Source organism: Crassostrea angulata, chromosome 7 (assembly GCF_025612915.1).
Source record: "Crassostrea angulata isolate pt1a10 chromosome 7, ASM2561291v2, whole genome shotgun sequence".
NCBI classification, from domain to species: Eukaryota; Metazoa; Mollusca; class Bivalvia; order Ostreida; family Ostreidae; genus Magallana; species Magallana angulata.
Window position 1 is genome coordinate 4,870,987 of NC_069117.1, and position 12,697 is coordinate 4,883,683.

General features: G+C 37.8%; 1 protein-coding gene across 3 annotated transcripts; it reads left to right on the forward strand.

Annotated features, from left to right (window-relative positions):
• Nucleotides 1–915: 915 nt before the first annotated feature.
• Nucleotides 916–6,370, forward strand: LOC128156827 (transient receptor potential cation channel subfamily V member 5-like). 3 transcript variants are annotated; one of them, XM_052819132.1, is made up of 5 exons: nucleotides 916–1,113; nucleotides 1,208–1,489; nucleotides 1,844–1,939; nucleotides 2,104–2,188; nucleotides 3,315–6,369. In XM_052819132.1, the coding sequence occupies exon 5, from the start codon at nucleotides 3,356–3,358 to the stop codon at nucleotides 6,035–6,037; it is 2,682 nt and encodes an 893-aa protein (XP_052675092.1). In that variant the 5' UTR covers nucleotides 916–1,113; nucleotides 1,208–1,489; nucleotides 1,844–1,939; nucleotides 2,104–2,188; nucleotides 3,315–3,355; the 3' UTR covers nucleotides 6,038–6,369. The 3 variants fall into 3 exon arrangements, with proteins under 3 accessions (XP_052675092.1, XP_052675093.1, XP_052675094.1); XM_052819133.1 differs by lacking the exons at nucleotides 916–1,113; nucleotides 1,208–1,489 and adding an exon at nucleotides 1,571–1,738; XM_052819134.1 differs by lacking the exons at nucleotides 916–1,113; nucleotides 1,208–1,489; nucleotides 1,844–1,939; nucleotides 2,104–2,188 and adding an exon at nucleotides 2,700–2,854 and having other exon boundaries at nucleotides 3,315–6,370.
• The last annotated feature ends 6,327 nt before the right edge of the window (nucleotides 6,371–12,697 follow it).

Sequence of the window (12,697 nt, forward strand, 5' to 3'; positions counted from 1 at the left end):
ATTAAATACACGTTGTTTTGGAATGAAATATATAACATTTTACTCTGTTTTGTTGCAGAACCTATAGATTAGTACCGAGAGAAAAAATAAAATTTATATCACATGGAAAAGCTCTCTAGTTTTTAAGTTCGTCATAAAACTCAGATCTTAGAGGTTTATTGAGCATCTTGCTACGGCTACTGGTGTAATTTTACTTAATGTAGCACATATTTTTCTGTTTTTTTAAGGACCTACTCTAAGTATAAAATTTAGAAAATAATATCGCATAAAGGTGACAGTGCAGTTTGAGTTTATCTAGGTCAATTTTATCCTACGGATAATGTCATTTTAACAATAGAAAATTACTAAAGCTTAGTGGGTAAAGTTTAAGCAAACCTCACTATTTTCAACCCCTTCTCTCTTTCTCTCTCTTTATCAACAAAGAGTAAATCTGTGAGTTCTTAAATTGCAAGGCCCCTGTGCTTAATATCCATGTGAAAATATTTCGGGCGTTTCTAGGTCTATGTAATCTAATATTCTAAATCAGACTAGAAATAAAGCACTTTTTTATGGCAGGAATGAGGGCTATGGGTAACAATATCTATACGTCTTTCTTTTTCTTTGCATCATACAATTATGCACATATGAATGTTTAATACCTGTACAAATGTGTGTGTTATAGTATAGATATACTGCTGAAGGCGGGATTGTTTTATAATAAATCTAACAATTTTCTATATTTGTCGATCCACTATACGATTTCCGTGAAAAACTGTTGATTGTTTTGGAATTTTAGAATGAGTTGCAGATTTAATGCTTGGCTTGCATATTTCCGTCGATCGATATACGTACCTGTATATCTAAAGGATTTATCTTTCTCATCGATAACTGTTGTGTTTCTAGAGTTCAAAGGTCCCCCTGTTTTTGGCCTTTGTTCGAGCGTTCCACGGCCTCAATAATACTCTTAATCAATACTCGGGTTAATTTGATAAGAAAATCGATGGGAAAAAATTGCGGACTCATTACTGCATTTTAGACTGTTATTACTTATCAGCCGATTGGATTTAAATGTCAACAAATGCCATTTTTTAAAATGACAGAATTCATTTATCGATGAGGAATCTTCAAATGGTGGTAAGTATATGGACATACATGTAGTTCCCCCTAGTATCGCCGTTACACAGTAATTGCATGTCCTTTGTGAATGACCTTGTAAATTTGCGTACAGGATTACATGGACACTAACAAAGATACCTCGTCAGGACACATCGTCTAAGACAGAGAGGGCATTTAAATAAGGTGTGTTTACAAAAAATTAAATCTCCGGACCAGCTGATTTGGGAAACACGTGGGGGACGTAAACAACAGAACAAAGACCTCGCTAAATCGAACATATGTATATATAGAACATATGTATGTATACGCAGTAAGAAATGTGGACAGTGCACAGACCAATGCCGAGATACCAGCGATTCCCAGAATAGTGGCCACCTAAGTCCTCTAAAACAAGGTAAGTAGAGCCAGGTAGTTGTACCACTTCTAACTGTCCTTGTCTGTACGTTCTTTGTGGACTTTAATTTCACAATAGCTCTACACTGTACGTCGATAATAGTTCTCAAACTCTTTTGTGTGGCGAAGTCAATATTTCTATGAACGAAGATCAAACATGATTTTTTAACAAAATCAATGCCACCCCTAATGTGCTGTGATTTTCTCGGAATACATGTACATGCATATGAAAGATTGGATATTATCTGAAGTTAGTAAAGTAGATTTTCATTAACTTTAATACATGTACCTAAACACTGAGTTCTATCTGTGTTCTGAATTTTTAATCTACCAGGCTTTTGTCTTTTGCTTGCAGACTTTGCAGTATCGTTGTAAATAATTGATCGACGCTACCCGTGCACCATGCAAAATCAATAAGAAAACTACAAGATCTGAACGGTCTATTCCTCAGGTAAACTAAACATACACTGCCAAATTACGTTATACTTTATTAAAGATCCATTCGGATTATTATAATCCGAAAACTCTAAAAACTAAAATGCACTTTATTTTAAAAGATTACCGGTACAGCTTGGTGTCGCTAATTTTTCGTCGTTTTATAAAATGCACTTTCAGAATCCACATCAAGAAAGTAACGGGAATTCTTTGTTACGTAATGATGGTTGGCGGATCTTAGGGAATGTACAGAAATTAACAAAAGGTAGGAGTAAAGAACTTTACGCGCGATATTCAACAATGATGATTTAAGCTTATGCATACATTTGATCAAACGTGCAATATTTAGTGTTTTAAGTAAGGTATGTTTTTAAGAATGTTGTACCTATGCTTCGTTTGATTTCTGTTGAATTCTTGAGATAAAGACAAATATTCTACAACTTGATCAAATACAAAGTCCCCAAAACAGGACGACTGCCAAGACTGATTCACCGGTGCCAAGTTCTGGGGCAATTTACAAAGTTTTAAAATAACTCAGTGACCTCACGGTCATCGTTCAGGAGTTATCGTTCTTAGATCAAGACTGAAAAGATTTAATTTTTTTTTAGGGGGGGGGGCGTCTGTCATTTAGACGCTGATTAATGATTACATTAACTAGCATTAATTATTTCTTAAGATTTCCCATCAATTAATTCCCCGTTATGGCCAATGTTTAATAAAACGATGACGGTATAGCTGAGGTAAAGTCCAATGAGTAATTCTTTTCCCGGGAATTTTCAACAATTAGTCAAAGGTACAAAATCTAGTACATATGTAAAAAAGAGCACGGAAAATTTGAGTCTTCGTTCCTTACTTACACAGAAATTATTCGTGAATTGGGGTAATTTATAGAGGACAGTTATTATATGTTTCAGCAAAACTTTCCTAAAAGGTAGTATTTCTATGATGAATGAATATAAAAGGAATCATTGTTCGCTTCAAAAGCATTTTAAACCGATTATGAAACGTTTAAAATAACTATATAAATATCTGTGGTAAATTGTAAACGGAGATTTTGTTTCCAGATATTTAATGCCTTGTTAACTGTTCCAATGCATGATTCCTTAACAATTAGTAAGTCTTCATATTGGTTCAAAGCCGACAGTAAAATCAGTGTAAGGAGTATTGCAGTTGTTTAAATGTTTGTATCTATTTGAAAATAGATACACGTATCTATCAATTGCAAGCTGTTATTAAGTAAACATGCCTAATACTTCACGATAAAGGGAAGACCGAAGTAATTTTTCGATCAGACTATGTTATTAGACGATTCATATTGCTTCAGAGGAAACCGAAACAAACGACAATTTTATTCAGAGAGTAATAGAAAGGAATTGTTTTTTTTACTTCAGGAAAACTGTTGCCACTTTCTGACCGTACTAGAAATTTCAACATGGAGCGCACAAAACATGTTAGAAGTTCAACAAGAAAATTGATAAACGACAATGACATGGGAACTTTTCTTGATGGACTCGCCAAGGATATCAGGAACGGGGACACCGAGAGTGCCACTATAAGGCTTGACACCTTAGAAAAAATGGGAAAGCCTAATTGGTTACGGATGTATCAGAACCCCGAACAACAAGGCGAGACTCTGCTACACTTGGCAATCAAGGACCAGGATGACGAAAACCTCGTTACAAAATTATCAGAGTTGTGTCCTAATCTGCTTCTCATGGCGAGAGAACAATCGGTAGAGTTTCATGGTCAAACCGCCCTTCATATGGCCATCACAAAAGGCAACATAGAGGCTATCCAGGCAATGCTAGAGGTTGGTCGGAGAAAGGATATCCAGATGTCCACTTTGCTGCACATTCGCGCAACAGGATCTCGATTCGTGAACACGGTGATGATGGGACAACTTCCTTTAACTGTCGCCGCACTGACGGGGAATACCGACATAGTTGATGTTCTTTTAGAGTTTGGAGCTGATTTGCACATTCAAAATGAAGAGTACGACACTGTGTTTCATTCGTTAGTAAAGTACGCAGCGACATACCCAGAAAAGGTAGTAACCATTATTCAAACAATGCGGCACTTGAACCAAGAACTGGAAAACAAAAACCGAATCGAAAGAAGCACGTTAGACCACTCTGGAAATGATATGCATCGACATACCCATTCATTAGTTTGGTTTCTGAAAAACAGGGAACACCTTACCCCACTTCAGCTTGCCGCCAAACACGGGGTGACAGAACTTTTCGAAGAGATTCTTAACATTAAAGATGTATATTGCTTTATAAGTGCAAATGATGGATTGTTTGACGTTAAGGAATATGATGTAACAGAAATAGATACTGTCAGCACCGTTCGAGCCTACGGAAAGCGCTACCACACACCTGTTTTCTCAAAGAAAACTATTCCCCAATATATGCATGGAATAGCTAAAAACGTCGTGCACTCAAATGAAACACACTGTGCACCCTGTGGTGAACAATGTTGCTCCTACCCCGAAACAGAATCTATTTTGGAAATGCTTTTTGGATTTGACTACGACAGCAAAGACGCATATCGTATTATTGAGTTACCACCTGTAAAAAATATCATAAAAATGAAATGGAACTCTTATCAATGGTTTTTCAGATTATGGATGGTACTACATTATGCCTTCATGATAGTTTTGACTATCTATAGCGTATATAATGTTGAATTAAGCATTCCAAGTGTGAATGGAAACAATGCTACTACGCTGTCTGAAAATTTTGTTTACGGATTTCGATGGGTTTCTTTTGTTGCAGGTGCCTTCTACGGTTTTATAGCAGTTTGTTTGTTGAGCGCTAAGTTTCGAAAGAAAAATAAACGCTCCTACTTTGTTCATAATTTGGAATACATCATTCCTATGTTGATGCTATCTGGTACAATGATCGTTGATGTTTTGTGGTCGATAACAGAGGAACATGATAACATTCCCTTGATCTTAGCTTTAATCTGCGGTTGGTGGTTGAATGTATTTTTTCTTTCACCAATAAAACATTTTAGTTTCTTTACAGAACTAATCAAGCGTGTGATTATTGGGGATCTTTTCCGGTTTGGACTAGTAATTCTTTTTGTATTGTTTTCTTTCACCGCTGGAATGTACATAGTGTTTCGAGGAACAGGCGAGGAGGATTTTACTTCGTACGGAAGCACACTGATGGCAATGTTTAAGCTCGGGATTGGAATTGATGACATTAGCGTACTTTATTCCGCCCGAATTCCCTGGGTAGCGATTACGATCTTCATTGCCTACACGGTCTTCACATATCTTCTAATGCTAAATGCCTTGATTGCAATGATGTCACAGACATGTTCCCTTGTGCTAGAAGAACGGTTTCCACAGTGGCGAATACAACAACTCTCTGTCGTTCTGTTCATCGAGGATATCATCTGTCTTTGCTGTTTTCAGAATATTTTGTCCTGTGCAGGGACAAGAAAAACTATCAAAGGGTCAGATCCAATTACAAAACAATTGAAATACGAAGACCGTTACTTTTTGGAAATCCATTCCTTGCAAATGGAATATGCAACGACGGAGGACAAAATACGTGCGAAAAAGAAATGCAATGAATTACAAACACTGCGCCCACAGTTGAATATGCAGGACAGTCTGCTCATGAGTAACGATTTTACGAACCCAATTTACAACTCGAACTTTACTTCCTTTCGGCAAAGGTATAGGACAGGAGATCTTGCCGCTGATTCAGTAAGATCTCCGTTCAGTGACTCCTCTCAACCTTCTGTTCGTCGTAGAAAGTCAACAAAAGAGAAGAAAAGGAGACCACTTGAAAAACTAGATGAAAGGAACACGGACGAAGAAAATGAAGAAATGAAAAACGTAAGACAAGTATCACCAAAATCTCCCGAAGTACTTTCTGACCGAAGTCCTACAAGAAAACCGACGCCAAAATCGCAACGAAAAAGATATCTTTCTGAGAATGATAAGGAACAGCGGAGCCAGCACTCACCTGTTGTTGAAACTGAGTCGCCAATATGGCGGGTAAATCTAGCTAGGAAACCTCTCAATGGACTGAATTTTGAAAAGGGGCAGAAGCATTTAGAGTATGAAATCCGGAATCTCGCTGATTCATATACCTGATCAAATCAAGATGTACATATAATGTTGAAGGTTATGGAGCATCGTATCAAAAAGTGCTATTTTAAGACATGCTGTGATACTCGGTGACAAAAACCTCAATACGTTGATTATTTATTGTGTTTGAGTTTTCTAAACGTTTTGGATACATTATTTGAAAACATTTTGAAGTTTGTAATTGACATTGTTAGGGTAAACATTTTCAATCTAGTCTAGTCGGGTTTTTGCAGTCATCGTGAAAAGGCAGTATTATACATTGAAATAGTTGAATTTCATGGTTGCATTTGAAAAAAAATAAAAAGGTTAAAGTTATAACAAAATTGATTTCTTATATAGCATTGTTTCTAATTGAACACGCACGCACAAACGCGCACACACACCCACAGTCTCATCACAATGGGTATCGAAAAAAGTTCTTAAAAGGTACAAATGCATTGTATTTTTAATTAACAGATTGCGCAACGACTAGCTGCAGGTCTGTATCTCCCGGTCTGAAAAAATTCGGATGGACGACCTGGGAGCCACAGTGCCTCCCATAGTAAAAATCTGCAATTTACGGCGCACAAAAAATTGCGCTAGATTTGGACTGTGTCTCTAACAAAACACAGCCTTTGTCTTACAGCCGCAATTTTTCTGACGGTCAGTGGTCAGGACCTTGTCACATCTTCAGGCTGCCTTTACCACGGTAATGTCTACCCGGTCGGGTCATTCGATCCCTCTCTATGTGAGATCTGCCAGTGCTCGTCCTCTGGACAAGCCTACTGTGCCATTGTAGACTGCTTTTCCGTCGGTTGTGTCGATGCCGTCCACGATCCTAACCAATGCTGTCCTTTATGTCCTAACGGTAACAATTGCTCAATATAATTTCTTGTTTTTTTTATGTTTTGTCATTAATGGGGTTGTGCTCATAATTGGATTTAGAATATACAAAACTTAATCAAAATTAAATTCAAATGTTAAAACTACCAGTAGTCCTAAAATCATCGATAATGAACCCATAATGAATTGTAGGTCGAAATTGCAATGCTCAAGATGGAACCATTATTAAACATGGCGACACCTACTCGACAGCATATATGACGTGTCATTGCTTACAGTTCGGCACTCTGGCGGAATGCGCCTACAAACCCCCGTAGCCAATTCAACCTGAAATCGTCGAGCCGCCCAAACCAGTCAGCTAAATTGTAGTCAGCAATAAATTCATACAGAATAGTGTTCGTCCCTTTTTTAATAATGTTTTATATATTCAAATTCTTGAACACGTGTCTCTGGTATTTAACATCAATCTTGTTCACTAAGTTAGTACAGATTTGTGTATAGACACTGCAATATGTCTAGGCCTGTTTGTTGATGGGTTGTGACGTCCCCGAGGGCATTTTTCTGTTGAGGCATAATAATCAGTTTGAACTCAAAGCATGATGATGGTTGATTGTTATCGTATGATACCATCTTCGCTAGCCAAGGGTTTTCGGTCCACTTTATTCCCAATAAACCCTTGGCGGATTTCATTACGAAAACTCAGTGTCAAGCTCCGTTTTATGAATGGCTGCAGCTGCGAGTAGCTGATCCAGTCGCAGTGCTTGTAAATATAAACTAAAAAGAAAACACGTGTGATATTTTGTAATTCACTCGGTGCTTTTAACAAGTTGAGACACAAGTTCTCGAGTACAGTGCCTCCCTAACGATAGTCTAATGAGATCGCTTTAAAAACCTTTATATATTACTGGGATTGAACATAGTTTTACAAACTTGTCAAGGCTGGCGTGATAGCATGGGAAGTAACCATGGCGAATATAGAAGTAAGTTGCCTATTCCGTTAGTATATACGTTCCTGCTTATGGTTATTGCTTTTAAAGGTTCAATGAGCTGCGTTTTATTTAATTTCTTTGGTCTGCAATATTCACGACAACGATACCTGGTTTTATGGCATGAAAGCTTTCATATAAATCGGCGACTTATTCACTTCCGGTACAGATCCTTACAAAACACTATGAATAAAACATTCCGTGCTTTCCATAGGTTATTACGGAAGCCTGTAAGTGCCACATAAGATATATAAAAAGAAAAGTCTTTATAAGAAAAACTCATTGTATATATAAAAACACACACCTATATATACGATAAACTCAAGTATATAAAAATAAGCAGCTTTATATATAAAGGAATTACAAATATATATATAAAGAATTGTGTATATATATACATGTATAAAGCTAGGTCGTGTATATATATAACAGGACTGTGAAATATAAAAGCAACAGTGATAAATATATAAAGCGAACATTTTCCACTGAGTGATCTTCACTGAGTTCAGCCCAGCGTCTGCATGATAAACCCCGCCTACGGAGTAGAGGGTCAGCAATATTATGCTCCCGAGGCAGGCAGTTTAAGATTCAATAGCTAACCGGCTGGTCCACTTAATTTCAAAGAATGTTTTTGAGAAGTTGTTAGAAAATGAACAAACAAAATAGTGTAACGGTTTTTCAAGTTACAAATAAAATAATCAGTTTATAATTCGTGAGTTCGCTTAGGTTTCCTTCCTAAGAATCAAGTAAGAATCAACAAATGCAACGAAGACTTCAACTGCCAATAGAACACGCAGTAATAATAGGATTTTCCTAGGGCCTACCTTGGCTATTTGATTGTAGAACAACTAACAAGAATCAAAATACAAAATTAACCTATAATCAACTATCCGTAGACTGTGGATTTAAACAAACAATTCTGTTTGCTACCACTGTGCTACACAACCATTATCAATTCACCAATACACGGTCAGTCGAAAGTCACCAAGACACAATCGAAGTCACAAAGACACTATCAAGTCACTAAGACACAAGTTACAGAAGCAGGGTTGAGAACTGAGTGGTCTAGCTAACAATTCTGTTGCTTTCCGACACAGCTCAAATCCCTGTTCTGTAGAACTCTAACCGAAGAGTTTCGCCAGAAGACCGTTTGAGTCGTTCAACGGCAGAAGACTGACTAAGAATGATAGGGTGGCTGTATATATACCCTGCAAGTTCTCACTGATTGGTCTAATCATGCATCATTTCTATTGGGTATACTGATTATCACTGATTGGTCAAAAATGGAGGCATCTGATTGGTTAAACACATGATACATTTCAATCCGGAAGTAAAATCATTACATTACCCACGCCTTCGAAAAAATATGCGTCCTCGCATTCCAAAATTAAACATAAGTGTCAGAAAACATTTATTGAAAACTGATATGATAATAGTGATTGTTTAAAGGTGCCTCCTACTAAACATTCGAAATCTTTAGTAATAGTCAAAACTGTTTTAGTCATCTGGTGTGCCTGGGGAAATCTGTCTGAACAGAAGTACAATGGTCATTTCATTGTAGACTCTTCCCTGAGAGTTAGCTTAACTTTAGGCATGATCTGCAAAGAATAGAACTAAAATGAACAGTAGTCATCAAGATAGGCTGGTCGTTTTGTGCGTCTTTTACTTGTTGTCATGTCACTGTCACGTTTCTCGTCGTCAATCTGGTTGGAAACGGCTGCTTCCTGCTTATTAGAGGTAACTTCTTTATCTTGCTCACCTCTCAAAATTTGTTTCACAACTGGTCGGATTCGATCAGTATGTATGACCTGATGTGTTCCTCTGGCACCACAATTGACTTTGTATGTTACGTTTGAACATTTTTCAATCACCTCAAAGGGACCCTGCCAGTAAGAAAAGAACTTAGGCGATGTTCCTGCTTTTCGCCTTGGAAAATACACATAAACTTTATCGCCTTTATTAAATGATTGCCAATTGAGTTTCCTGTCGTGGTACCATTTCTGCCTTTGTATATTGTCGTTCATCAATTTTCTCACGATGGTATGGGCCTCTTCTAGTTTTTCCTGCAGTTCCCAAACCCATCTGTTTTGAGGAATTATTTTCATGGATGATGGCATCTCATAAACAATATCAAGAGGTGTAGCAACTTCTCGACCTAACATCATCATGTTTGGTGTCGTGCATGTAGTTTCGTGGACAGCTGATCTGTAGGCCATCATTACGTATGGAAGGTGATCGTCCCAGTCATTGTGATGTTCATCAACTTATGCAGATAACATATTGGCAAGAGTTTTATTAAATCTCTCAACCATACCATCCGATTGAGGGTGGTAAGGGGTTGTATGAGTTTTCTTGATGTTAAATAATCTGCACATTTCTGAAAACAATTGGCTTTCGAATTGAACGCCCTGATCAGAATGGATCACACTGGGTGTCCCATATCTTGTAATGACTTCTTCCACAATTATTTTAGCAACAGTTGCTGCCTCCATATTCGCCATTGGAAAACTTTTCGTCCATTTTGTAAAGTAATCCGACACAACTAGTATATATCGGTTACCTTTGTTTGACATTGGAAGTTCACCCAATATATCTGTACCGATACGTTCTAAGGGGGTACCGCAAGTGACAACTTGCATTGGCGCCTTCTTATTCGTTGTTGGTGCCTTGCGTCGTTGGCATTTCTCACAACCAGCAATGTACTGTTTAACGTCTTTCTGCAATCCAGGCCAGTAAAATTTTAATTTCACCTTTTCTAAAGTTTTTCTAAAACCTAAATGAGCAGAAGTTCGTTCGTCATGAAATTGACTAAGCACAGTTCGGCGCTCACTGTATGGCAACACAGCCTGATACAAAACTTTCCCGTTTTTGCAAGTTTTCTTTCTAAACAAAACATCATCTCTAATTTCAAGAGCATCCCAATGTGCGCAAATGCCTTTAACAAATTGACAAAAGCTAGATAGCTGTTCAGAGCTTGGTTTTATGCCCGAAGCAACCCACTTTGACACCTGAGCTATATCAGTGTCAACTGCTTGTTTGTCCTTCAACGAATCATCATCTTTAGATGGTGGGCATAAAATAGAATTCACCAAACTCTTTTCTTCAGCGCAACACGTTTTTCTACAGGGTATTCTGCTAAGTGCGTCTGCATTTTTATGCTTGTTACCCGCTCTATGTTCAATGATAATTTGAAAATTACTCAGACTTTCAAACCATCTGGCAAGTTGACCCTCCGGATTTTTGCAGTTCAATAACCATTTTAGAGAGCTGTGATCTGTTCTCACTAGAAATTCTTTACCATACAGATAGTGTTTGTAATATTTGGTAAAGTAGACGACAGCTAAAAGTTCCTTCCTTGTGACGCAGTACTTGCGTTCTGCTTTTGACAATGTTCGACTAGCGTATGCAATTACCCTCTCCATACCATTGTGTACCTGGGAAAGAACTGCTCCAATTGCCACATCACTCGCATCTGTGTCCGGTATAAATGGTCTTGAAAAATCAGGATGCGCAAGAACTGGTGCTGAGATGAGTGCTCGTCGTAATGAATCAAACGAATCTTGACATGGTTTGGTCCACACAAATTTTGTTCCCTTTTCCGTCAGTCTATTCAAGGGTTTTGCTATTGTAGCAAAGTTTGGTATGAAACGTCTGTAATAGCTACAGAGCCCTAAAAAACTCTTTACCTCAGTAAGGTTTACGGGGATTGACCAATCTTCTACCGCTGAAATTTTAGATGGGTCTGTACTGATCCCGTTTTCAGAAACTACATGACCAAGGAACTGTACAGTTTTGTGAAACAGATGACATTTCTTCGCCTTTAGTTTTAAATTTGATGGCAAATACCTATCAAATACTTGTTGGAGGTTGTCTAACATGTTTTAAAATGTTTTCCCAATAACAATAATGTCATCAAGGTAAACTAAACATATCTGCCATTGCAAACCGCTCAATACTGTCTCCATCAGCCTTTCAAAGGTTGCTGGGGCGTTGCAAAGGCCAAATGGCATTACGTTAAAGTGAAATAAACCCCTCTTTGTTGCAAAGGCAGTTTTCAGTTTGTTAGAGACATCCATGTTAACCTGCCAGTAACCTGAACACAAATCAAGGGTTGAAAACCACTTTGAACCTGAAAGACTGTCTAAAGAGTCATCAATTCTAGGCAGTGGATAGGCATCTTTGACAGTGGTGGCATTTAATCGCCTGTAGTCCACACAGAAGCGCAATGATCCATCTTTTTTCTTTGCCAGAACCACTCCTGAAGCCCAGGGACTTGCTGACTTTTCTATTATGTTTTTATTCAGCATTTCATCTATTTGTTTATTTATTTCACTCTCCAAGTGATAGGGAACACGTCTAGGGGGTTCCTTCAAAGGTCTAGCATCTTGCGTGTCGATAGTGTGTTTTACTATTGATGTGCGTCCAAGATCTTTGTCTGATTTCGCAAATACCTCAGCGTATTCGATTAAAAATTTCTTTAAAGCATATACTTCCTTTGTTTTTAGATGCACTGTTGACCTTGCAAAGAGGTCCTGCAAATGTGATGGTAAATCGTCACAGACCTTTTCTTTAGGTTGAGAGGAATCAATCACTGATTCGACATTACTTAAATTGGCAATAAATGTACCAGGATAGATTATCTGGTTGTCTTCGGAAAGGTTCATCATTCTCACGGGGATCTCACCATTTTTCAAAAAGCCAACTGACCTTGCTACTAAAGCTTTTCCAGATTTAACAAATTTTTCAGCTGGTTCCACTAAGCCCAATATTTCTTTGTTCTGATAGCTCTCAGGGAACCCCGTAACACAATAAGTAACGACTTCGCTTCTTGGAGGTATCGCTACTGTTTCTTTAGCTG